Source organism: Chenopodium album, chromosome 27 (assembly GCF_948465745.1).
Source record: "Chenopodium album chromosome 27, dcCheAlbu1.1, whole genome shotgun sequence".
Lineage (NCBI taxonomy): Eukaryota > Viridiplantae > Streptophyta > Magnoliopsida > Caryophyllales > Amaranthaceae > Chenopodium > Chenopodium album.
This window is the reverse complement of record NC_137860.1, coordinates 1,837,454-1,865,085: the sequence shown is the minus strand read 5'-3', so window position 1 is coordinate 1,865,085 and position 27,632 is coordinate 1,837,454. Positions and strand designations below refer to the sequence as shown.

The 27,632-nt window shown below is 36.3% G+C and overlaps 2 protein-coding genes across 2 annotated transcripts; one reads left to right on the top strand and one right to left on the bottom strand.

Annotated features, from left to right (window-relative positions):
* Positions 1-639: 639 nt before the first annotated feature.
* Positions 640-22,333, top strand: LOC145620699 (UDP-glycosyltransferase TURAN-like). The gene is made up of 18 exons (XM_081675407.1): positions 640-835; positions 1,059-1,174; positions 1,496-1,529; positions 2,321-2,376; positions 2,456-2,596; positions 4,109-4,257; positions 4,351-4,440; positions 4,530-4,596; positions 4,684-4,747; positions 4,819-4,933; positions 7,759-7,925; positions 8,013-8,123; positions 8,243-8,304; positions 8,757-8,809; positions 8,908-8,983; positions 19,638-21,288; positions 21,686-21,777; positions 21,976-22,333. The coding sequence occupies exons 2-16, from the start codon at positions 1,082-1,084 to the stop codon at positions 19,824-19,826; spliced, it is 1,467 nt and encodes a 488-aa protein (XP_081531533.1). The 5' UTR covers positions 640-835; positions 1,059-1,081; the 3' UTR covers positions 19,827-21,288; positions 21,686-21,777; positions 21,976-22,333.
* Positions 22,304-25,532, bottom strand: LOC145620700 (putative oxidoreductase At1g06690, chloroplastic). Its single transcript, XM_081675408.1, has 10 exons — positions 25,166-25,532; positions 24,516-24,607; positions 24,368-24,408; positions 24,042-24,206; positions 23,939-23,961; positions 23,775-23,846; positions 23,436-23,603; positions 23,172-23,254; positions 23,020-23,082; positions 22,304-22,645 (listed from the first exon to the last, which is right to left on the bottom strand). The coding sequence occupies exons 1-10, from the start codon at positions 25,428-25,430 to the stop codon at positions 22,460-22,462; spliced, it is 1,158 nt and encodes a 385-aa protein (XP_081531534.1). The 5' UTR covers positions 25,431-25,532; the 3' UTR covers positions 22,304-22,459.
* Between the last annotated feature and the right edge of the window lie 2,100 nt (positions 25,533-27,632).

Genomic DNA, 27,632 nt, shown 5'->3' with positions numbered 1-27,632 from the left:
ATTATTCTTTTTAAGGTGAAGTGAACAGGTAGGACCTAACACTTATTGTTTTTTTTTCTTTTTATATCTTATGCCAAGTTATTAACATATAATTTTGACTACAAGTCTTTTAAATAATACGATAATTTTTTTAAAAAATAAAATAAAATGATAATTAAAATCTTAATAAAAAATCCGTATTATAAAATTATAACTAAGGCCCCGTTCTTTACCTTAAAAAAATAATATTAAGTAAACATAATTTCAATTCAATAAAAATAAGTTCAATTCAGCAAAAATAATTTCAGTTCGGTAAAAATAATTTAAGTTCAGTAAAAATCAGTAACTTCAAAGAAGAAATATAACATGGAATGAGTAAAAATAATTTTAGTTCAGCAAAAATAATTTCAATTCAATTAATTTCAGCTCAATAAAAACAATTTACGTTGAGCAAAAGTAATTTCAGTTTAGTAAAAATAATTTCACAGCAAAAATAAGGTGAAAAGAACAGGCCTAATTCCAACAAATTTTCTATTAGACCTAAAACAAATTAAACAAGGGATTAAATAGGGCGGGCTGATGAAGATGGTGAGTATTGACCTAAAATAATACTTTATCTAATTTTGTAATTAGAGTTAACACAACAAATTAAACAAGGGATCCCATTCAACAATTACTCGTAGTTTACAAATTACAACAGAGTACTCCATTGTTGCTCAAGTGTTTCCATCCTTCAAAGCTACGCTGCGAGTCTGCGACATTGCAATCCCCTCTCTCTCCTCCATTGAATTGTACTCTGAATTCTCCATTGGATCAGCTCCTGAGCTTTCTCTCTTCCATTTAAGCAGCTTCTGAGGTAACATGTCTTTTTTAATTTTAATCATCGATCAACATTAAACAATCTAGTGTTAATTGTCAATTCAATTCAATTCAATTTAGGGTTTTTCTAAACTCGATTAATTATTGATTTATATATTGTATTCCAAGCTTATGAAGGAGATTATCTTGTGGAAGAGTTCATTCTTCCGATTGGTATGAATGTATGATGCTTAATTTTTAAATTTATTTTAATTTGGTAGGAAAATAGGTTGAGGACAAGAAGATGGGTAAACGAGGTAGAGCAGCAGTTGTTGTACTGGGGGATATCGGCCGGAGTCCAAGAATGCAATATCATGCCCTCTCACTTGCTACCCAGGTAATCTCTTGAACGGGCTATATGCGATACATACTTGGTGTGTTGCAATCTACGCGAGTACTCGTAGAATTTTTTGATGGTGGAATCTCATCACTTGATTGCTGTTTTGTTTATTTTAATGTAGTCTCGATTTATTTACAGTATGAAGGATAGCTGTTTATGATCCAGATATTAAACAAAATCCTTAAAATTTGCCTGGGAGATAATGTTATTTTCTAGTTCTTCTTTATCAATTGGCTGAATCCTTACTTTTTTTTTTTTTTTTTCGTTCGATTTTGATTAAGATTTTATTTGCATGACTCAATTTTTTTTTTTTCTTAGGCATCTCTCGAGGTAGACATTATTGCATATGGAGGTATGTATGGCATTATGTTGCTTACTATGTGATTGTTTTTTTGGTGTGGTTATTGTTTGTTTGTGTCAGTTTGCATCTGATTTTTTGATAATATTTAAACTTTCTCGAAAACATAGAGTTCCAAACACGAAGTTTTGTCTGGAAAACCTTAGTCAGGTTGCTAATGGATTTGACCCACCGAACTCAAAATTGCTTGATCTAAAGCAAACTTGACTGACCTGTTTGACACATTTTGCTGCTTATGTTGGGAATTTTTCACCCAATTTTGAAGCTAGTAAGTTGGTATTCCTTTCTTATGTTTTTCAAAGACTAGGAATCCAGGATAGGTCTCAGAAGGTCCAATATATGGAAATGGGGTTCATTCGTGCAAGTATATAATTTAGGATAGGGAGCTACCATTTCATGGTGCATGGCCCTTGGGACTTTGTGGCATCATATTTTTATTGTTAATATTTTTTTGCTTTGCATTTTATTGTTAATCAGAATGCTATGTCTTTTCCGCTTTTATATGCTTAGGAGAAAGCTTGTTATCTGCCCTAGGAGAAGAAGAAGGAGGGCTCACCCTTCTTTATTCTTCTATTGGCAATATCAATGTGTAAAAAAGGGTAAACGTGGGATAGCAAATCTCTGCCGTTGGTTTTCTGATTCTCACAAGTTGTCTTAAGAAATTTTTTTAGTTTACCATAAAGTTTCTATTTGCCGTCAACTTTCTTCATCAAGAAGCTTCTTATTTTGTACAACACAATTGAGGATGTTATCGTACCTATCTAGCGACCTGTTTTTTTTTGTAGGTTCTGATCCACATGCTGCTCTTCTGAATCACCCTTCCATTTGTATACATCAAATGGTAACTGCTTTGGTTTATGCTTATCGCTGTATCATCCAATATCATTCCCCTTTTCCTTAATTTTTTCTTGATTTTGTAGGCACAATGGCCTAAATTTACACAAAAATTACCATGGGTACTTCGCTATTTTGTCCTTTTGCTCAAGCCATTATTTCAGCTCCTTGTACTCCTTTGGCATTTGTGCATTAAAGTACCAGCTCCAGATGTTTTCTTAGTTCAGGTGAGCAAGTACACGAAGTTATTTGTTCAAAATTGTTGGTTGAAGCAAATGAAATTACATTTTTTAGCTTATCACAGATCAAATTAGATAAATTTTGTGCTCTGTGGATCAATGTGGAGGGTTCGTTACTTACGGGTCTCTTTTTGACAGTTTGTGGGTTTAAAATATTCTTGTAACTTAACTCAAGGAACTTTGTTGAGTTGTGGTCATCAAGTTAATCCTTTTCGCGGATGATATTTGAAAAAAATCTTATAAGTATTTTGTTGGAGTTTCCATTTCAGGAGACACTTACAAGAGGTGGAGTTGGGGTAGGTGTTGGGTCTAGTTCTTAAATGATTTTGATAGAGGTTGTTTGGGTGGTTGTTGAGGTTTATTTTTTCCTCGTGGTACTCTCTTCATGCACTTTATAAAACCTCGCCTCTACTGTGTATAGAATTTGGATAAGGTTATCTTTTATTGCTGGGGGTGTGCTTTTGAGCATCTAGAGGGCGACTTTTCAGCAGCAAAGTGCTTTAATATTGAACATTCAATGATAATTTTATGTTTTTGGAATGTAGTCCTTATAGCGATATGCCTTGGATGCATCTTAGTCTCTTTAGACCCATATTGATTTTTTGTGGTATAGTCAGCTGAATAAAGGTGTTTTATTATATATTTTCCTACACTTAAAGCCTTGTAGTCACATAAATTATTATTTAAGAAACTAGTTTTGGAAAGATATGTACATGTCCGAGTGTCATACCCAAGACCGAGTGTCGAGGATCCGACACGGGTAAATGAGGTGAAATGGAGAGTCCGAGTAACATAGCTTAAGATTAAACTGTCTCTCCCTTTTTTATTTATAATTTCAAAATGATTTTGTGATAAATTATATGATTATATTTCCATACAGAAATTGCGTCCATGTCCTATATTTTGGAACTGTCATTTTCATGTCATTATTTTACCAGAATTAGCAATGTCTATTTGCATGCCACCTAGCCTTCAAGTGCTCTTAAAGAATAGGCAGGAAAACCCACCCTCTCTGAACCCCTCCACAAGTTTTTTTCAAAAATTAGTCTCCAGATTACGATGCAAGATTAAGTCATTTCTTGTTTTACCACTAACAAACACCAAACTTAGATACACGAGGAGACGATTATTTATTTATTGTCTGCACCTTCAATAATTTCAAGCATCAAAATTATATACATTTTATCAATACAGTGAATGACTCATTTGTAGTCTTTTAGTTTTGTATATCAATTTTTTTTTGTGAGAATAATACGGAGTAAGTTATTTGAAGAAAACTACTTTGGGATTCAAGTTTGATGCTCGTTCCCATTAATAGAAAAGAATAGTGAATTATTTAAACATGTATGATAGATATATAAATTGATAAGTAAATCTAGAAACCTAAATCCATACGAAATGAGGCCTACATGGCCACATTAGGATAGTGTGATTGTTACTTTGTCAGTACCTCTCATATCTGAAAATTCTTCATATATGTATTTTTTTGGTTTTGCAAAGAATCCGCCATCTGTACCAACCTTGGTGGCTGTGAAATGGGCAAGCTGGATCAGGCATTCAGCATTCATAGTGGATTGGCACAATTTTGGATACACTTTGCTTGGGCTATCTCTTGGTAGAGGAAGTCGCTTTGTTGCAGTATATCGTTGGTATCTTTCTGATTGGTTAGCTTTTCTTATGTATGCTCTTGCTATCATTGTATGCCATATGCTTATGATTTATTGGTTTTGTTTTGTATAAAGGTTTGAGAAGCATTATGGACAGCTGGCAGATGGCTCCCTTTGTGTAACAAAGGCCATGCAACATGAATTGGCTCAGAACTGGGGAATCAGGTGAGAGTTTTAGTTTTAATTTTGCAGCCTTCTTGCTGAAATGCTGGTATCCCCTCAGTGATGCTATATATAGCTTATATTGCATGTAGAGCCACTGTGCTGTATGATCAGCCTCCGGATTTTTTCCATCCTGCTTCAATAGAGGAGAAGCACAGGGTGAGCTACCTTGCCTGTTCAGTTCAGCTTTATGCTTTTGCTTCTACTTTTGAAGTTGAATTTTTTTTTTTTGTGAATCATCTACAGCTGTTTCTCAAATTGGATAAAGAGTTCAGACAATCCGAGGGAAATCGAGATTGTATCAACCATGGTAAGATGCAGACGATGTTTTTGAATAATTAAGGTGACATAAACAGCCTATTAAGCTTTCTACTTCTTCAGGAAGCAGACATATGAGGACAGATGAACCCTTTGATACTCTGTTTACTAACGTTTCTGGAGTTGGTGTCACTGAAAAGTCAACCCGGCCAGCACTTGTTGTTAGTAGTACGAGCTGGTGAGATCTGAATCTGCAAATTTGTAGTTGGTTGATGTGCTATATGCTTATACTACAACTAGACTTTATATTTCCCCCATGTTTACTGTTTGAAGTTAAATTATTATTTTTCTATATTCTGATGCCTTAGCCTGCTTAATTAAATAAAACTAGCCTTCTGCCCGTGCAATGCACGGGCTGTTCATAGAAAATTGCATTGAGAGATGATTGAGGAAATATCAATAAATCATTATGGGTGTAATGTGTAACCGAAAACATGATTAAAAAAAATTAAATTTTTAGGACTTTAATTCAAAATAAGGCTTGAAAAAAAAGTGGAGGGACTAAAATTAAAGAGAGAGAGAAAAAAAGGTTGAATTAAAGAGGGGAGATGAAGATGAAGTATTTAATGAAAGAGTTAAGAAAGATAGTGTAATAAGAAATAAAAAAAAGTAAGAAGACATGTGGCAGGTAAAGAAGATAGGGAAGTGTAATAGGATGGAGACATGTGTCTTTCCCAGTTTGAGTTTTTAAGTTCTAAGTATAGATAACCAACAATGGCAATAAGCTGCTGCTTTGTTTATCTGTTCATTTGTCCTTGGAGTGAGGAAGGGCATCCTATAGTGTTCCTCGTCATATCATATAGAAGTTAATAGTTTGATATGTGAGTGAATTATCAGGAAGTTTTTGTACAGCTTTGAATCTGATAGTCGTCTTAATGTAAATCATAATGTATGATCTCCAGAGAGTTTTTTGTATTTGAGCTGCTTTACGAACTCTTAAGTTGATTGCATGTATAATTTTGGAATTGTTAAACTCAAGTTCTATTATACTTATCCTTAATAACCAATGGCCTGTTTTTATACGAGTTTAAATATCTCTTGGGAATGTCAGAGCTTTTGATTCACGGAGTTCTGTTTTAGTAAACATTATGACCGGGTTTGGTGTGATTTCATTAGAGCTTTTGATGAGTTTTATGGAGGAACTGGGGATGATGTTGCAGCTGTGAGTTTTAGTAACATGGCTTTTGCTCCATCCATCCCCACTTCACTGGAATGGAGGAAATTTTTCGGGTAATCCTTTTGTTTTATGAGATTTTTTTTTGAAGCATTTTATGAGATTATCTAGATAACTGTAATTTGAGTATAAAAAAATTAGGTATTAGTTTAGTATAGTGAAGGATTTGGGAGACGTGTGACAGAGAAACCTAAACTTCATATATGGAAGAGCAAATGAGAGAGATTGGCTCTAAAAATTATCAATTTTTGGATCAAAACACTCCCTATTGTTACAACTTACATATTGTGATTTGAAGGTTTTTCAGAGAAAATGAGAACATTGGATACCATAATAATAAGAAATAAAAAAAAGTAAGAAGACATGTGGCAGGTAAAGAAGATAGGGAAGTGTAATAGGATGGAGACATGTGTCTTTCCCAGTTTGAGTTTTTAAGTTCTAAGTATAGATAACCAACAATGGCAATAAGCTGCTGCTTTGTTTATCTGTTCATTTGTCCTTGGAGTGAGGAAGGGCATCCTATAGTGTTCCTCGTCATATCATATAGAAGTTAATAGTTTGATATGTGAGTGAATTATCAGGAAGTTTTTGTACAGCTTTGAATCTGATAGTCGTCTTAATGTAAATCATAATGTATGATCTCCAGAGAGTTTTTTGTATTTGAGCTGCTTTACGAACTCTTAAGTTGATTGCATGTATAATTTTGGAATTGTTAAACTCAAGTTCTATTATACTTATCCTTAATAACCAATGGCCTGTTTTTATACGAGTTTAAATATCTCTTGGGAATGTCAGAGCTTTTGATTCACGGAGTTCTGTTTTAGTAAACATTATGACCGGGTTTGGTGTGATTTCATTAGAGCTTTTGATGAGTTTTATGGAGGAACTGGGGATGATGTTGCAGCTGTGAGTTTTAGTAACATGGCTTTTGCTCCATCCATCCCCACTTCACTGGAATGGAGGAAATTTTTCGGGTAATCCTTTTGTTTTATGAGATTTTTTTTTGAAGCATTTTATGAGATTATCTAGATAACTGTAATTTGAGTATAAAAAAATTAGGTATTAGTTTAGTATAGTGAAGGATTTGGGAGACGTGTGACAGAGAAACCTAAACTTCATATATGGAAGAGCAAATGAGAGAGATTGGCTCTAAAAATTATCAATTTTTGGATCAAAACACTCCCTATTGTTACAACTTACATATTGTGATTTGAAGGTTTTTCAGAGAAAATGAGAACATTGGATACCATAATAATACCATGGGAACCCCCCCCCCCCCCCCCCCCCCCCCCCCCCCCACAACCCACCTAAATATGTAATAGGAAAAGAAAATTAAGGAAGATCTATATGGATTTGTAAGGGTTTTAACTCTAAATAAAGACACGGGGTCACTGGTGTTTTGCAATCCTGACACAGGCTCTTAAATTCACATTTGGTTTCTGTAATTACCTGATTGTAATTGTAGATAGTTTTACAATTCAGTACTTAGTAATTTTTTTATTTCCTGGTAATTGGGTTCTGTACATGGTCTAGGAATGCATAAACAAACAACAATGTGCCATATTGATATTAGAAGTGATTGGAGAGGATTTTATTCTATTTACAAGACAGCTAGGAAAGATGCTAACAGCTGATTAAATTGCTTAACACTATTCCCTTTGGCCTATGTTTCATCTCATGAGAGTAATCGTGGGTAATCCTGGGGATGCAAAACCAGAGTGTGAAATGTAATGTGGTTCAGATGGAAAAAGAAAGAAACCCCCTTAGTTTGAGAATGATCAGCTTATGATATTTTGTATTACTGCTGATTTGTCAATACATACTGCTAGGACACCAGATGAAGATTTTGGTATCCTTCTGGAGGCAGCAGTTATGTATGACAGACGTGTTGCAGCAATCTTGAATGAGGACGATTCAATTAAAGAAGAGGTCCTTTGGGATGAAATGAACGATGGGAAACAAAATATATACCCTAGATTGCTATTTGTGATAACAGGTGCTTGTTGTCTAGACTTATGTATGTTTTTATATTGCTTAAGAAATAAGCTTTGGGAATGGAAATTTGACACCCTTCATATTGCAGGAAAAGGCCCTGAAAAAGAAAAATATGAACAAAAAATAAAGAACTTACACCTTAAGCGTGTTGCTTTCCGCACAATGTGGTTGTCAGCCGAAGATTATCCCCTACTTCTTGGTACTATTATTTATATTGGCTGCTTGCGTCCTTTTCTCTGTTGATTGTATTCTCCTGCTGCATAATCTTTTTATTTAGCGAAAGGTGTAGTTGGTGATTACAGTGTTGGTTGTCTATAGGGTCAGCTGACCTGGGGGTTTGTTTGCATACTTCCTCGTCTGGATTGGATCTTCCAATGAAGGTATTAGATTCTAATCTTAACCATAGGGGTGAACCAAAAGTTTTACTGATTTGTATTTTTTTTTTAATCTTTTTTTTAACCTTATTTTTCGCTGGTTAGATATATGAAAGAAGCTGCTAGGAATCAGTACCCAAAACAGTAAGTAAGCAATCTAATTAGATAGAAAAGGGTCGCTAAGGGTGATAATTTGTATTATTAAACTGATTCAACAATATAGTGCCTTCTTTCGAGAGGAAGGTTCTCTCCATTAACAAACTTCTCAACAATATGATTATTCCTCCTAATGAGGCCTATTTATAGAAAAACTCTCATAACCAACTCTAACTTATTCCCCAAGATACTACTGATAGGCTAGGACTAACATACCCTTCCCCTAATATGGATTCTTTGCAGAAGCTGCCAATGTGCTTGGAATTATTGATATCTAATGTGTTTAACAATTCTGTTGCCAGGTTGTGGACATGTTTGGTTGTGGTTTGCCAGTTTGTGCTGCTTCATACTCATGGTAAACTCTTTAAGCTTTTTTTTTTCTTGCAATGCTGTTTCAATGTTTCAGCAATTTCTCCATTTCATTAATATTTACTGGTTTGTTGAATCGTATAGCATTGAGGAGCTCGTCAAAGTTGAAAGGAATGGTCTTCTTTTCTCATCTTCTTCTGAACTTGCAGATCAGCTCTTGGTAAGTCCTCTTGAGTCTTAAATTATGTTTTGTGCCTTCTACACTTTTTTATTTTTGGTTTATTGACTGGGTTATGGACAATGCCACAGAATTTAGCAATAGTGTTGTATGCAATTGTACAATAACTAAGATCAAATCCCTTTTACCCTCTCAGTTCTTTTCCTGATAAGCAACCCCCCCCCCCCCCCCCCCCCCCCCCCCCCAACAAAAAAAAAACCTTTTTCTTTTTACTAAAACTTTTATAAGCATAGCCTTACAGTGCGGAACAATTACGAGGAGCAAATTTTAGGTTTAAACAAACACTAGCATTGTATATGATGAATGATGTGTCTATAAAGTGATTGCACCTCAAGATCGTATTGATGGATATAATTATGCTATCTTGTATAGAGGTCTGAATACACTAAGACAATATATTATCTGAAACTAGGCACATACTTCTTTAATTGGGAAATGTGGAACACATCATGCATTTTCTTGAATGCCATTGGCAAAGCTAACTTATAAGCCACTTTTCTCACACATAAAATTTCATATGACCCCACATACTTAGCTTTCAGCTTTCCTTTCTTGCCGAATCGCATCACGCTTTTTGTTGGAGAAACCTTTAGAAAGACCTTGTCCCCAACACTAAACTCATCATCCCTTCTCTTCAAGTCGGCATAACTCTTTTGCCTATCTTGTGCTGCCTTGATTCGTGACTGAATTGGTCTCATCTTGCTCACCATATCCTCAATAAATTCTGTTCCCAAAGTAACACGTTCACTGTAATCATTCCAGCATACTGGGCTTCTACACTTCCTTCCATACAATGCTTCAAAAGGTGCCATCTTGATACTTGTATGGTAACTGTTGTTGTAAGAGAATTCTATCAAAGGTAGGTGATCCTCCCAATTCCCTTGAAAATCTAAAGCACAAGCTCGTAGCATATCTTTCATGGTTTGGTTTGTTCTCTCAGTCTAACTATCGGTTGCCGAATGAAAGGCAGTGCTCATATTTAAGGTTGTTCAAGGTTTTCTTGCACATTTTGCCAAAACTTTGATAAAAACCTCGAATCTCTATCCGACATTATGTCATTGGGGACTCCATGCAAATGAACTACATTCTTCACATAAATACTTGCTAGCTGCTTCTTTTTCCAAGTCTCCTTGATAGGAATGAACATCGCTGACTTAGTCTGTCCACAATCACCCAAATCGTGTCATTCCCACTACGAGTCTTTGGTAACCCTGTCACAAAGTCCATAGATATAGAATCCCATTTCCATCTTGGTGCACCTTTCCCATGGGTCTCTTGTGAATTGTGATCTATCTTCACCTTCTGGCACGTCAGACACTTTGATACAAACTCAGCAACTTTTCTCTTCATATTCGGCCACCAATACAACTCCTTTAAGTCCTTATACAGCTTATCTCCCCAAGGGTGTGAACTGAATATGGTGTGTTATGGCACTCCTCCATGATTTTCCTTTTTATATCCTCACACTTCTGTGGTATACACCATCTCTCCTTGTATCTCAAACTCCTATCCTCATGAATTCAGTCTCCGCACCACTAGTCACACGATCCCTAATATTCTGAAACGACTCATCTTTCAATGCCTTCTCTTTAATCTCCTCAAATATGGATGGTTGGATGGTCAAGGCACTCAGTAATCCCTCTAACTCTCCTTGTTAATTACTTCAAGGTTCAATCTCCTCATATCTTCACACAACTCATTGGCCACAATCAAAGCATTGACATTATGACTCGACTTTCTACTAAGGGCATCTGCAACAACATTCACCTTTGGTACTGGATGTGGACATGGTAGTCTGTGAGGAAATCTAGCCATCTACGTTGCCGCATATACAAGTGATCTTGGGTGAAGATATACTTTAGACTCTTATGGTCCGTGAAGATCTTATAAGAGACACCATAAAGGTAGTGCCTCCAAATTTTCAAAGCGAATACAATAGCTGCCAGCTCCAAGCCGTGCGTAGGGTAGTTGACCTCATGTGACTTTGATGCATACGCGATCACCCTTCCATTTTGTTGCAAGACACATCCCAAATCATGCTTCGAGGCATCACTATACACCTCAAATTCGTCTATCCCATCAGGTAATTGTTATGGACTGACTTGGTACTTTCTGATTTAAGGACTAATTAAGATATAAAAGCTTGATAATTTAGATTGATAATGGTAGAATTTGGGTACAAAAGGATAGATTAATAGCTTAAGGCTATCACTCTCTTGATAACTTTAGGTTATCACTCTCCTAGTAACTTGAGGTTACTACTCTCACATTTTTTCTCACAATTCACATGATGTCTTAGTTCATATACTATCCCCTATTTATACTAAGGCAACGGAGTCAAGGACTACTACCCTAAAAGCATTAGACTTCCCAAAATACCCTTCCTAATGTTGGTCTATTACATTACCGGCCCCCTAAACTTCCACCTTGTCCTCAAGGTGGATAATAATGAGCACTCGATTCTCGGCAAAAGTAATGATCTCTCAAAGTTGATGAAGGAAGAGAATGACTTTTGAGAGTGAAAAGAGCGGGCTGCATGTAAACTGGAGTGGTGAGTTGGGCCGTGAGAATAGGAGAAAGAAAACTAGGCCTTGAGTCATTAAGCCCATTTGTTTGTCTTTCTTTAACACAGTAAAAGAATGTGCGGTGGCCATCTGTTTTGTTTTGTTGGAAGCATGTGACTCTTGACTGAATGCCTTTGCAATATCTCCAAGGTGTATTACTATTATACCCTTACTAACATTTTTCAAATTTGGCTTCCTCCACAAGCCAAAGGAAATTCCAGTCAACCTTATGCTAAAAGTACTTCTGCCAAAAGCTGCTCCATTTGCATGCTTCAAGAACCCATGTAACCACTCCTCTTGATTCCTTCCACTTGCTCCACTTCCGGCCAAACCCCCACCTTTGTCTCCGACGACCCAACAGCCCAAAGCTGCAGCCCTTCGTTCACGCATCCCACAACCCGGACCACCACCTGACCCACTTGCTGCAGACCCGCCTTTCATGAAGCCAGCTCCGTCCTTTTTCAGGCCACCTCTAGCGGTGGTCTTACCACCACTCTCAATTATTCCGGCTAAAATTCCTGGACCACCGCCGGATCCACATCCTCCAGCACCACCCTTCTCGAAATTCCCCCCACCACCGTAGTTGGCAGCGAAACTATTCTGCCTCGTCCCACCAAAATCACCTGCAAAAATGGTCACCCTTCCATCCAAACCCCTAGTATCAGCAGATCTACCTTGGCCTCCACCCTTAATTCCCGCCCCATAATCACCAAGCCTTCCATTAGATTTAAATTTTCTGGCGACACCTACAACTCCACAACCTAACTCGCCGTCAAGGTTTATGGACCCGTCTTGTTTTCCGACCGTCATGGCTTCTCGGCCGATAAGATGAGTGGGGTCGTCCTCGGCGTCTTCCTCACTCCTCTTCTCAGCTTCTAGTGCGACGGAGCAACTCTCTTCCACCGGCTTCTGGCTGCGTGAATCTCCTCAGCCCTCTTTCTTTCCTCCGCCATAGCTTTGATGAACACGGCCTTCACCACCCTTACGGACTCCTCTTCACGCTCAATCTTCTTTCTTTCCGCCACCACCGCGGCCTTCACCACCACCCTAAGGGACTCCTCTTCACGCTTCTTCTGTTCCTCTTCCATGGCTGCCGACACCACGCGAGTAAGGTTGTCATCTTGCGGTTGCAATTTTCCTTGGAGGGTTGCCACCTGAGTTTTTGAGGGTGGCGAGTATCTCTTCTATGGCTGACAACCGTTGCGATATGTTAGCTTCCATGACTGTCTGCTCTCTTCTTTCTCCTTTTTTTTTTTTTTTTTTTTTTTTTTTTTTTTTTTGTAATGATAGTAGGGAGTGGTGGTTTCCGGTACCGGCGGCCACAGAACCACCGCTCTGATACCAATTGTTATGGACTGACTTGGTACTTTCTGATTTAAGGACTAATTAAGATATAAAAGCTTGATAATTTAGATTGATAATGGTAGAATTTGGGTACAAAAGGATAGATTAATAGCTTAAGGCTATCACTCTCTTGATAACTTTAGGTTATCACTCTCCTAGTAACTTGAGGTTACTACTCTCACATTTTTCCTCACAATTCACATGATGTCTTAGTTCATATACTATCCCCTATTTATACTAAGGCAACGGAGTCAAGGACTACTACCCTAAAGGCATTAGACTTCCCAAAATACCCTTCCTAATGTTGGTCTATTACAGTAATACTAGCACTAGTGCAGCAGTTAATCGCTCTTTGATGGTTTGAAAAGCTAGTTCACAACTTTCATTCCACTCAAACTTAGTCTGCTTCTTCATAAGTGTAGTCATGGGTCTAGCTATCCTCAAAAAGTCTTTAACAAACCTATAATATCCAGCTGATCCCATCACATTCTTAGGTGTAGACCACTCACTAACTGCCTTAATCTTCGCAGGATCCACAGAGACACCTTCCTTCGAAATGAAATGCCCTAGAAATGCAACTTTCTCCAACCCACACTTGGAAAACTTGGCATACAGTTTGTTATTCCTAAGAGTTTCAAGTATAGTCCTCAAATGACAAGCATGTTCTTCCTCATTCTTCGTATACACCAATATGTCATGAACACAACCACAAACTTATCTAAGTATTCATAAAACACTCGATTCATCAAGTCCATGAATATATGACAGGTGTATTGATTAACCCAAAAGGCATAACTATAAATTCGTCATGCCTATAACGAGTTCTAAAGGCTGTCTTTAGAATGTTTTTATCTGGAACTTTCAACTACCCAACCTCAAATCGATCTTTGAAAACACACTTACCCCTTTCAGCTGGTCAAACAAGTCATCTAGGTAGAGGGTACTTATTTTTCACAGTCACCTGTAATCAATGCATAGTCTCAAACTCCCATCTTTCTTATTCACAAATAATACTGGCCCAAGGTGATGCACTAGGCCTAATGAACCCCTTGTCCAACAACTCCTGCAATTAAGCCTTGCCATTCTATAAGGTGCTTTTGAGATAGGTGTTGCTTCTGGAACTAAGTCAATGGTAAACTCTAACTTCCCTCTTAGGTGGCATTCCTGAAATCTCTTCTGGAGATACATAAAAACTCATTCACAATGGGTACATCTTCTATTCGCCTCCTCTCACTCATACCCAAATCTTGAACACAACAAAAGTACAACGAACACCCCTTATTCACTAACTTCTTAACCTTTAAAGCAGAACTAATCCCAAAACCCTTAGGTTTTCCTAAACATCCATAGGACTCTGACTTACCAAAAGGATCTCTGTATCTCACAGTCTATCTTGGCCTTGTATAAACTTAGCCAATCCATTCACAGAATTATATCTAAGTCCCCTAGATTTAACTCAATAAGGTTTGATGGAAAGACAACTTCTCCTATTTTCAAAGGTAAGCCTTTGAATAATTTATTACATTGAATAAGTTTATTACATTGAATAATTTATAACTGACACATCAATATGACCGGATTCAATTAAGTTTAACTTGCGCACAACAGAAGTAGAAATGAAAGAGTAAGTTGCTCTAGAGTCAAACAAAGTGTTGACAAAGATAAAATGAATAGAAAAAGTACCGGTGACTACATATGAGGACCTCTCAGCTTCTCCCTTGCTCATCACAGACAAGCGCCGAGAAGTGTTGCTTCTTCCTTGGCAACAATGTTACTGAGTTGTTGTTGCCTTGCTTGTTGTTGTTGCCATTGTTGCTACCATTCCCAAACTTCCCATTCTGACCATTGCCCTTATTCCCCTGGTTGTTGAAATTGTTAGGTTTGTGTTGGGTATTCCCACCATTTCCCTGTTGTTTTTGTTTGGTGTAACACTTATACTCCCTATGCCCTTTTTTGTTGCAGAACCTGCAAGTCATTAAATTCCCATCACATTCTCTCTCTCCCAAGGGTGGTTTCTCCTACACATCTTGCTGTGTTAGCTTCTCTCCCCATTGTTAGCATTAGAAGAATTGCTAAAATTTTGGTTACCCCTATCGAACGAGTTCCCATTCCTAGGCCTCTTAAAGTTACTCTAGTTTTTAGGTTTCCCAAAGTCCTTCCTTTTCTCTCCAGCCTTGGCACTCTCACCTACACTCTTAGAATTTAGATGGTACATGTGAACAGCTCTCTCATATACTTTGTCAAGGGTCTTAAAGACTTTCCCACCTAGGTCTTTCTGTAACTAGTCAGCAAACTTAGCAAGGATCATGAACTTGTTATAGTACTCTGAGATTGACATCTTGGCCCATTTCTAGATTTATAAACTCTTGAGCCTTCTGCTTCATCAGAAATGGAGGGTAAAACTTGTCCCTCAAAGCGGTCTTAAACAATTCCCACTCGAAATTGGGTTTGGTTTTCACTATCTCAGAATTATCCCTCCACCATTTGCCGGCCTCATCTTTGAGATATATAGCCGCATGATCCACTTTCATACCCTTTGGGCATTTCAATGCCACGAATAACGTATCGAACTCTTGAATCCAGTTTTCTAAGAAGGTGGGATCAACACCTCCCTTGAATACTGGGGGCCTCACTTGAGCTAGCTTATTAAACATCTCTGGGGATCGAGTTGATCCCCTTGATTCTGGTTCAGGTTCTCGTAGCTTCAGCTAGGGCGGCGTTTTCCATTGTGGTTCTACGCCTGAATATATGTAGACACCATTCTATGGTTCAAATACCATTCACATATATATTCATTGAATCACAAATTCACAATAGTATATGTTATCACATGGATTGGTTCAAAAGGAAACCTTTGTTTCTTCACCCCCTTGTCCCAAATAAAATCATATAAATATAAACACAATTCACACACGGGATTAAATAAAGTACAGAAAATAATTCCCATCCCGCGCCACTCTTACTAACTTAATCATAAACAAAGGAAATATCCCAAAATCGTACGTTTCACAAAATTTAGCTTTCTTTGACTCACGAATATTAGTAAAATGAAACTTCTAAAATAAAATAATAACTCTTATTATAACTTAAATGAAAGTATGAATCCCATATAATAATAACTATGTGGCTCTAGCTACTTATTAAAATCTAATAATCTAAATCAAAACTAGAATGAGGTTCTAATAACCATTATTAAATGAAAAATGCCTTATTCATACTAACTTCACCCTAAATAAGTATGATCCTCAAGGAATCACATTGCAGTTCTTATCGTTTTTCTCATTATAATTATTAACATCAAAATCAGGATCATTTTCATCATCCGAGTCCTCAATAATAATTATCGCCTTGTAAAGCGGATTCGGGTTCCTAGTGGCTTTCCTCCTAGCATTTGGATCTTCAAGTGGTGGTTGCAGCCATTCAAGATCATCTTCATCTGGAAAATCAATAAGAGTATACTCGTGAAAAATTCTGCTGTAAGTTTATATCTTATGCTTTTTATTCTTTGCTGTCTTAAACTCATATAAGCTCTGGTAATCTTCCTCACTATCACCTACACTCTTAGAATTTAGATGGTACAGATGAGCTATCCAGTAGTCATGTTTGAGAGCGAGAATGATACTATGAGCGACCCAGTAGTTATGTCTAAGAACGAGGATGATAATCGAAGTGAAGATACTGTGGAAACTATGGAAAGAATTTTTACACCAGCAATACCTCACCCCCTCAACCTGATGAAGAAGATTACTAGAGCTTATATGAGTTTAAAACAGCAAAGAATAAAAAGCATAAGATAAAAACTTACAGCAGAATTTTTCACGAGTATACTCTTATTGATTTTCCATATGAAGATGATCTTGAATGGCTGCAACCACCACTTGAAAATCCAAATGCTGGGAGGAGAGCCACTAGGAACCCGAATCCACTTTACAAGGCGATAATTATTGAGGACTCAGATGATGAAAATTATCCTGATTTTGATGTCAATAATTATAATGAGAAAACAAGATAAGAACTGCAATGTGATTCCTTGAGGATTATACTTATTAGGGTGAAGTTAGTATGAATAAGGCATTTGTCATTTAATAATGGTTATTAGAACCTCATTCTAGTTTTGATTTAGATTTTAATAAGTAGCTAGAGCTACAAAGTTATTATTATTTGGGATTCATACTTTCATTTATGCTAAAATAAGAGTTATTATTTTATTTTAGAAGTTTCATTTTACTAATATTCTTGAGTCAAAGAAAGTTAAATTTTGTGAAACGTACGATTTTGGGATATTTCCTTTGTTTATGATTAAGTTAGTAAGAGTGGCGTGGGATGAGAATTATTTTATGTACTTTATTTAATCCCGTGTGTGAATTGTGTTTATATTTATATGATTAAATTTGGGACAAGGGGGTGAAGAAACAAATGTACCCTTTTGAACCAATCTATATGATAACATGTATTATTGTGATTCAATGAATATATGCGAATGCTATTTGAACTATAGAATGGTGTCTATATATATATTCAGGCGTAGAACCACAATGGCAAACAACGCCGCCCGAAGCCATCCGCATGTTGGCCGAAAACCAGAACCGAGGGGATCAACTCGATCCCCAAGCGGAGATGTTGAAAAAGCTAGTTCAAGTGAGTCCCCCAGTGTTCAAGGGCAAGGGAGGAGCTGTTGATCCCACCTTAGAAAACTGGATCCGAGAATTCGATAAATTATTCGTGGCATTGAACTGCCCCGAGGGTATAAAAGTGGATCAGACGGCTATGTATCTCAGCCCATTTGGCGGAGGGATAATTCGAGATAGTGGGAGACCAACCCAATTTCGGGTGGGAAATGTTTAAGACCGCTTTGAGGGACAAGTTTTACCCTCCATTTTTGAAGAAGCAGTAAGCTCAAGAGTTTAAAAATCTAGAAATGGGCTAGCTTGCTCCTAAGGCTGAAGAACCACATGTTTTAGCAAAGATTGACTCACCAGTTACAGAAAGACCTAGGTGGGAAAGTCTTTAAGACCCTTGACAAAGTATATGAGAGAGCTGCTCACATGTACCATCTTAATTCTAAGAGTGTAGGTGAGAGTGCCAAGGCTGGAGAGAAAAGGAAGGATTTTGGGAAACCTGAAAATTAGAGTAACTTTAAGAGGCTTAGGAATGGGAACTCGTTCGATAGGGGTAACCAAATGTTAGCAATTCTTCTAATGCTAACAATAGGGAGAGAAGCTACCACTGCAAGAGGTGTAGGAGAAACCACCCTACGAGAGACCACCCTACGAGAGACAGTGATGGGAATTTAGTGACTTGCAGGTTCTGCAACAATAAGGGCATAAGGAGATTGCGTGTTCAAACGCTAAGGCTATATCAGAAATTAGCAGCGGAAAAACTAAATCATTTATAAAAATAAGTTTCAAAACCAAAGAATAAAACCAAATTAAGTGTTATAAGTTGGAACCATTAAGGCCTTTATTTAAAACCCAGCAAAAGTAGTAAATAAATAAAACCAGAGTTTAAATAAATTCAAACTTATGAAAAGAAATAAAGTACGAACAATAACCAACTATCTACTCAAAATCCCAAAATTCCGATGCAAAAGCTGCATGTGTAAGAGCATGTGGTTAATCTGCTCCCCAATATTACAAGTGTAAAAATTAGATCTTCACATGGTCATTGAAAGGCAAAAGCCATGACCAAAGAAAGACGCACACAAAAGCACGCAATCAGCAAAGCCGAGTATATACAAACTGCGAAATAAAATAAGAAATCCCTAGCATGCTACTAATAATCAATCTTCATGCATCATTAAATTATGGACTCAACACGCGACTCAACTATTAGTAGACTTCACTATTTAATAGTAGTTAATCATTTCATTTTATTCATTGGATTGACAAGGTTGTCCATCCCATGCTCCATTTGGAACTTCAATAAAAGAAAATCCTCATGTCTTCTTTCGGAAACATCAATAAAACATCCAACCATCACGGGCGCGACTCCATGACCGTAGCTAGTATGAGATCTCATCTAACTCCAGTTTTGAAAAGTATTTGAAATAAAAGACTCGTAAATCAGACGGCCTATTGAAAAGTGCACGGCTAATACCCCGTGTGCCCCAACCCTGATTGTCATTACTTAAGATGTGCACCAATCCAGAGTTTTATTGCTCATCTATCTTGCACTTTACGTGATTTACAAGTTTAGATTTGGTGATGACTCATATGCAAACAATACAATCAATCCAATGTCAATTTCATCAAGTAAAACAAGTTTCCAATTTCAATCCATGATTTATTAATGACAAGCAATATTTATTATTTATTCTTTTAACTAACTCGGTGAGTGCATAAGGGACCCCAAAACCTTAACCTCGTCTTATAAGACTTAAATTCTTCCTTTACTCATTCTATTTCTATAATCGTGAATGAGTAATAAATAAATCATTCCACATATTCACATACCTTTGCCTCAAAGCGCATCTTGCAAAATTAATGCATAAATAATACTTGCAAAGTAAAATAGTGCACAACATACAAAAATCACAATGTATAACTAAATAATTATGCCCTGTCTTCTCTATACATACGACACCATCCTGGACATACAATCAGGTCTTATACCTTGTAGTTGCTGTTTATCTGTAATTTGTGGCTGTACTGTCTACCATCTTGGTATATTGCTTATGACTACATACCTTGCTCACTACTAATTTAAAATTTATTATTTATATTTTTAAGATGCTTTTCAAGGGTTTCCCTAATGAGTGTACTGTACTCACATCGCTGAGAAATGGAGCCCTGGAAACAAGATCTTCTGTAGCTTGGGGTACTGAGTGGGAGGAGCATGCAAAACCCTTGGTACTAGAGGCAAGTTTGTTGCTTCTGCCTTCTTCTATCTGTCTGCTTCATTGTTTTATTTCTCTTTAAGTTTGCATTCTAGCCTATATGTAAATCTAAAAGGTAACAAACTTATATGGCATACATGAATTAAAGTTGGAATTTTTCGTGTAGTATTATTACTGTACCTTCCTATTATTAGAATAAATTCTTTTTTGTTAAGCACCCATTTTGATATCCAATATATGAGGAAGTACCATTCATCTTTTGTGGGTTAAGAATAAAAGTTTTTCACTTGCAGCTTAACACTACTTTAGGCAGAGAAATCAACCTTCTTGCAAGTTACACTTGCATTTCACTCCATTATCCGATAGAATGAAGTAATAGCTCCATTCTTTTATGTTCTACTCAATATACGCAATTTAAGACAATGTTGAAAAAGGTTATTGGGTCTAAAGTTTAAAACAATAAAGTAAGAGAAATAATGTAAAAAAGAGTGTGGGTGTAAGAAAAAGGTAAAGTAAGAGAAATAATGTAAAAAAATGGGTGGGTTTGAGAAATAGGTAAATAAAGTGAGATTAATAATGTAAAAAAGTGGGTGGGTGTAAGAAAAAGATAAATCAAGCAAGAGAAAGTGTGTAGAAAGGTGTAATTATTGTGGGGTAAGAAGGGTAAGATTGTAAAGGAAGTATGCCTAAAATAGATAAAGCAAAGTGGGTAGAACAAAAAAGAATGAATCAAAATGGAAAGAGAGTAGAACATAAAAAAATGAATTGAAATGGAAAGAGAGTAGAACAAAAAAGAACGGGGGGGATATCTCACGTCCTTCCCACTCTCTCATTTATGTCTTCTTCTGATTTCATAATTCCCCTGAGGGTCGGAACCCACCTCCTCAACCTTACCTCCCTTGCTTATATGTCCTGCCATGGATTTCACCCATTTCCTGACAATCCTCACTTGGTTTTTTTTAAAGCTGCTATTATTTGGCAAAGATCACAACGGATATTGGCTTTGATTGCTTCCTCTTGGCTTCTGTATATTCAACTTGAGCAACACATATATCACAAGAATATCTTATAAGTCATGTATAAGAATCAATTCGTGAAAACTGAGAAGTACTCAACAATTTTGCATCCATCATTTCTATATTGCCCGTTTCTCAACTAAACCTCAGCACCTTCTTTTACCCTCAATAACCAATTTGTCATTTTTACTCGACTCTTCTTTTGTCAACTTTTGGATGTACCCTTAAGCTTAGGTTGCTCAATTGTTTGTTGCTGTCCTGGACCTGCAGACTGCGCACAGTATTCCTATTTTGTGGCATGTTTCAAGCTGCCAGCTATAACTTTACTGGATTTTAGAAGGCTGGACAGAGAGACTTAGAGAGTCTAATATGAGTTGGCATCATCTATATGTGACATTTATTGCTTCACTATTTGTTGCTGCTCTCTTATCTCAGTAACACAACGGAAGCTGAATGGTGTTGGTGGCTGGGTGAAGGGTGGCAGGAAATGAAGAGGTGCTGGTGGCCAGCTGGGGTAAGGATGAAGAGGTGAGGGGGGGGGGGGGGGGGGCGGAGAATTAATTATGTGTTGTTTTCTTGGTACGGAGTATTTTTATTGCAGCTCAAGAATTGAATGTGGATTAGATTAATAATCCAGAGAGGGTGAGAAGGACAAAAAAACAATTTAAAAAGAGGACAAAGCAAGTCAACTTGTTGAAGTTTTCTTGCATGTCGGAAAGTGTTGGTTGACAATTATTATCTCCGAAAATGTGTTTCTTCCCTCCATTGATCTCCTAATGTGCTAGTTCCTCGCAGTTGATGTGGTTTTATTGCATTGATAATATCTGATTTTATTGGGTATTTTCCTTCATCTTTGCTGTCATTGCATTCATTGTCATATGATACTAGTGTTCCTGACAAACATTTTAATTTCTAAAACGTGCAGGTTATATCTCGAAATTCTAGTTGATCTTATATCACTCTTTTGTGGCCCGGCAGTCATCTCTGACTCTCTGTGTAATGATACAGAATACAATGGTATGTTATCAGCCTCTTCCCCTCTTTTAATTAAAGACTTTATGAGGACATTGATGACTACTTTGAGAGGATAGTCGGGTTCAGTTATTTTCTTGTAGAAGTGGTTCTCTATTTTTCAATTTTAACATATCATCATCAAAGAAAACTGGTTTTTACTTTGTTGTGAAGTAACAGGCAAATTTGTTGCTATGAATCCAGGTTTATATTCGTTGAGACAATACCTAATCGTAGATGAGACCTGAATGCATGTTGAAAGAGACTCCTGGTACAGTGAAGCTCTTAAAGAAAAATGCTAGTCCTTTTGCGGCACTATTTGCAATAGCTTGATTTTGTGTTAGTTACACACTTATCTGTATCAGTCAATTTAGTAATGCTCATGTAATCCTTTTTTTTTTTTCGTTTGGACATAGTTAGTCAATAGTCATGTATACTATTTTTAAGATGCATAGAAGAAAATTTACTCATGAAAAGTGCGTCAAATATGGTAAGGCATAAGAAATACTTGTATGCAACAACAAAACTGTGATTCGACATGATTCAAATTTATTTACAATAATATAGGAAGTATATATATGTATGTATAGTATTGTGGCTTAGATGATAGCAATAAATTGACGGGACTTTGTAAATATACCAGTTGGTCGGCTGCAAAACCAAATAAATGACGAAACCACTAGGTTATTTACAACTTCTCAACCGGGAAGCCAACAATAGGCTTTAGTTCTTTTGCTAAAGAACGCAGCTCCTCTATTTCCTCGCCACTAAGCCGCCACCCGAGTGCACCCGCAAATTCTGCTGCTTGTTCCCCATTTTTGGCTCCTGGTATCGGAACTACATTCTCCTGTGCTATTAACCAGTTGAGAACTACCTGCATGAGGGTTGTGATAATCTTGTTAAGAAAAGGACGCCACAATATTGGCAGTGTGTTGACTCAACACAGTCGCACTGCTTTACTGTGCAATTAGAAATTTTCATTTCGCCTCAATTACCCAGTGTCGGGTTCTTGAAACTCAAACATATGCATGGATCCTATTACAGACACTTCAATTTGGACAAAGCATTAGGAAGTTTATTGCAATCGTCGAGCTTAACACTTGGGGCACGTATATGTGTCTAACTCAAGTGCCCGAGTTCAAGTAAAATGCTTGATGAAGCTGTATACTGCATATATAGTACTTGAAGAATTTTCTAGGATTTAACAATAAATTGGAGAAGAAACTAATCGAGTATTAAGTAATTTACCTGGGTAGGAGTTTTGTCGTAGTTCTGTCCTATCTCTTTTATTTTGTTAACCAGAGGTTGCAGCTGCATTGCATAAACACACATTTCAGTAGCAATCTTATAATCCAATATTGCATTCAAACTTTCAAAGTTTGACAGGAACCAATAGTTACCTGTGTCAGGTATTCTCTAGTATATATACGGCCTCGTGGACCAGAAGGTGGATTTTCTGGTGTGTACTTTCCAGTCAAGGAACCTGCACATATGAATCGTTTCGTATCACAACATCATTCTATTGATGATGGTTTATGGAAATATTTTGGATATCCAGTTCAGGAAGCTCGGATAAGAGGAAAAAATCGTATGGAATATGTGAATATGTGATTGTTATTCAGGTTATGTAACAAGCATCACTACATGCTACCAAACACACAAACCTTGAGCAATTGGTGAATAAGCAATCAAAGTGATCCCAAGCTCGTCGCAGGTAGCCTTGACACCGTTCTCCTCTGGGTTCCTGTAGATAAGGCTGTAGTTGACTTGGTTTGAAGCCAGAGGAATGCCTCGCTTTTTTAGCTGCTGATAAGCATCACGTAGCCGCTTTTCTGCAATAGATTAGGCGAAAAATCATGAAAGAAAAAAGATAAGGGATGCATACACTAAATTAAAATGACCAAGTTATCTTGTTGAAAGAATTGATTACATGATGGATTTTACACTAGTTTTTTTTTTTTACTTGAGATAACAGAATATGTCATCTGATGTTTTAGACATACCGCTATAATTGGAAACGCCAACAGCCTTCACGAGGCCTTTCTCAACAGCATCACCAAGACCGTCAATGTACCCTGGAAAGTAATTCTTACAATGAAGTCAGACTGCATGGAAGTTCAGCTCAGAAATCGAATTGAACTAGATGGAGATATTATTAATGAGCAACCTTCATTTCCCCATATTCCAGGCCTGAATCAGCACAAGACAGTAATTAACTTCACAAAGAGAATAACATAGATTTATGCTATTTTCTGTAAGATCATGCTTACCAGTGTAGTTGATACAGCTCCACAGAGGAGAGTTCTAGGCGACTGAGAGAATCCTTTAAGGCTTTGACAACACTTTCGCGTCCTAATCTCCATGGCAATGCAGCAAACTTAGTCGCAACTGCAACATCCATCTTTGGATCCTTCTCTTTCCGCTCCTTAATAAATCTATCAAAGAATTTATTCCAAAAATAATCAAGATAACAAACCAGAATCAACAGCTCTACACTTCAGATTTCAGAGTTCAGATGAGCTAAATGCAAACAGAACGCCTTTTCTAGCATTGTAGAGACGAAATAGCATGCTGTAAATAAAAATTGTTGTATTACCTTCCAAGAAGAGTCTCGGAATTGATTGCACCCAGAGAAAACTGCAGGTAAGGCAAGTGAATCTCAGTAACTGGTTTTGGATGCCAAGAAACATAATGCTGTTAATTAGAACAACAAAACATAGTCGAATAACGAAATTTAATCTCACCCTGGAGCCATACACCTCTGCAGTGTCAATGAAAGTTATACCATTATCAAGACTAGTGTCAAATGCTGCCTTTGCTGCTTTCAACTTCCTGTCTGTCATATCACAACAATATCAATCCTGTTGGTTTTTCAATGTAAGAAAAACATACAGGTACAGTTATTCAGTATTGTTTTCCTGTCTCTTCCCAACATCAGTACGCTAGCCAATGTTCAGAAATTACAAGTTATCATTGATTGTATGATACCCCTCCCTCCATGAGTAACTAATCGTCACATGCAGTATGTTCTTCTAGGATGTCCGAAAAAAGTTATCACATTTACAAAAATAGAAATGGTTTACCATTCGAGTTTTTAATATGCCACTACTTATATCAAGTAATGGGGCGAGACTAAAATCAACACAATTGGTCAATTGTTATTTATAATTCAACTTATTCAGGGGAAAATTAATAAAAGAAGAAATTCAACAGGGTCCCTCATAAATCATAATATATGTTTCCTAATCATAAAGGGTATCAATATAATCAAAGAGTCCTGATGAAAAGATATCTGGGTACACCATACTAATTAAAATTACACTATCAACGCGACTATTAATCCCGAGCAATAAACAATTAAGCAGAGAGATTGAAAAGGAAGAAAAATGATTACCATCCCATTCAAAGTTGTTCCAATAACTGGTATCACCCCAAGACCAAGCACCAACACCCAACCTAGTGATTTCCAAATCAGACCCTCCTAATTTGATCTTTCCTTCATCAATTGGGTTCATCTTTACAGAAGTAGCAGTCACATTATTATCCTCAAAAGATGTAACTGCCCTTATAATCATACTTCTGCTTTCTTGCTTCATGATTTTGCTACCATTTTTGCCATACAAACACCAATTAGCAGCACCATTTAACTGCAAAGCCATCTTCTAATCTCACTTTTTTATCAATTTTCTTTTGCTTGATCAAATATTATACAATACGTTCTAACTTAATGGTTGGTTCAAAAATCAAAAAATGAAGTGTGTAGTAAGTCAAATATGAACTGTAATAATTTATGGTAAATTGGGGGTGTTGGTGTTTGGACCCATACCACATGAATTGCATTGTTTTCTTGTATTTTTGTGGGTTTTTGGGGAAAAAAATCTCAAGAAAAATATGGTCATGAATTCAACAGCTAGCTTTGTGGGCCTTCACTCTTCTCATAATCTCATTTTGTTGCGTACAATTTTTTTGTTGGCAAAAAAAAATGTGTATCAGCCCATCAGGTGGTATGGGTTGATTTTTTATTTAAAAGTAAGGCGAAAGACTAACCAGATTATAAAATTTCCAACCCAACTACTTGATGATGCGTACAATTATTCTAGATGGTTAAACAATAATGTTGAAAATGCCTTTAAAAGTAAGCAGTTGCATAACTACAAAAGTAGTCTTTCAGGATAACGCCCAAACTATTCTCATATTTTTGTCAACTAAAAGATGTATGACAAATAAGTTATGCGAACAGTTGACATAATTACTCTGATTGATTTGATGGAAATCTATACTAATATATTCAAAGGTGTTCCCAAGAACATCTATACGCCACGTAGACCCCCTCATTCCGTATGGATTAGAAAGTTCGAACACTTGACCTTTAATAAGAAAAAATATTGTTTAATATCAATTATGCTATTACTTTGCACAATAAACAATATTATACCATAAAGTATTATATTGAAAACACATACTGTACTAAATATAAATATTAGATGCTCTTAAAAATTAACAGTTGCTCTTGCTCAATTATAAAAGTAGTAACACGGGGCAATGTCCGGGCTACCCACTAGTTATTTAATGAAAAAGTATTATTTACAAAACGTTAAATTGAAATACCATACTATGTAGGCATGTAGCAAACTAGTTTCGTTTTCTCAGTTTTTTGCCTTGTATTTAGGTTCTTTCTACTAGCCTAGGTTGTAATTTGGTCATTATTTAAGAAATTCTCTGTTTATTTCACAAAAGTACAATGGAAGTGAAACCTAACAGATACACGAGAGGATAGACAAAAAAATTATTAAATTTTCATTAAAAAATAAAAAAAATAAAAATCTTAATGATTATAGAGTACAACATAGGCTACAATTTAGGCAAATTAGAATAGTTAAGATAAAATTTGATCAACTAAAGAAAATCTTATTTGATTATATCAGATCAAAATATATCTAGTGCATGGCAAATTATGAACTGTTCACTTCCGTCTGATATTCAGATATTGCTAATTTGATACGGAGTATATTTAACAAGATATTTCTCCCCGTCCAAAAAAAAAAAAAAAAAAAGAAGATATTTCGACTGAATTCTTCTACAGAAGAATTTTACCAAAAAAAGAGGTTGCGTACTATTTTGCTATATTTGTTACTCGTAAAAATTCACCTCAAACTTATTAGCCGAGTATCATTTATTGTTGAGTAACTTTTGAATACATCCGATAATTTTTGCTCATTATAAAGTAACTTTATAAAGAACGTATAATATTTTATTGTACATCCGATTTATTTAAAAATTTGTCAATATTGAGATATGTGTAAGAAAATATTATCGGTAATATAATGTCCCATGCGAATACATAATAGATACTCCACTCGTATAAGATAGAATTAAGGCTTCGTATTAAAAAAAATAATAATAAATAAATAAAATAGAATTAAGGCTTCTTTCTTAAAATAAATAAATAATGCTAACCAAATAAATTAACAAATATTTGGTCGAAGTATTATTTATCATCAAAGGAGTTCAACTTTGAAATCAAATAGAATTGTGATTTCCTTGGAGAACAAGTATATTAAAACTATATATACATAGCATGTAACGAGACCTAATTTCAATAACCTACCAGTAGTTTGTTTAGTTAATTTAGAAAAATGGTTAAGGGCAACAATTCTGAGGATATTGAGAGTGATGCTGAGAAAAACAAGCTTTCTGGAAAATCGATGATACGAAAAAACAAAGTCCATCAAATGTTTTTGGCAAGATTGCGGGCAATGATGCAAATTGAAGAAACCAGGAAATCAGTACTAGATTTGAGCGATACATTGAGGTCTTTGGATCTAAAAAAGGATTCTGAATCATGCAAAAAAATCATTGAA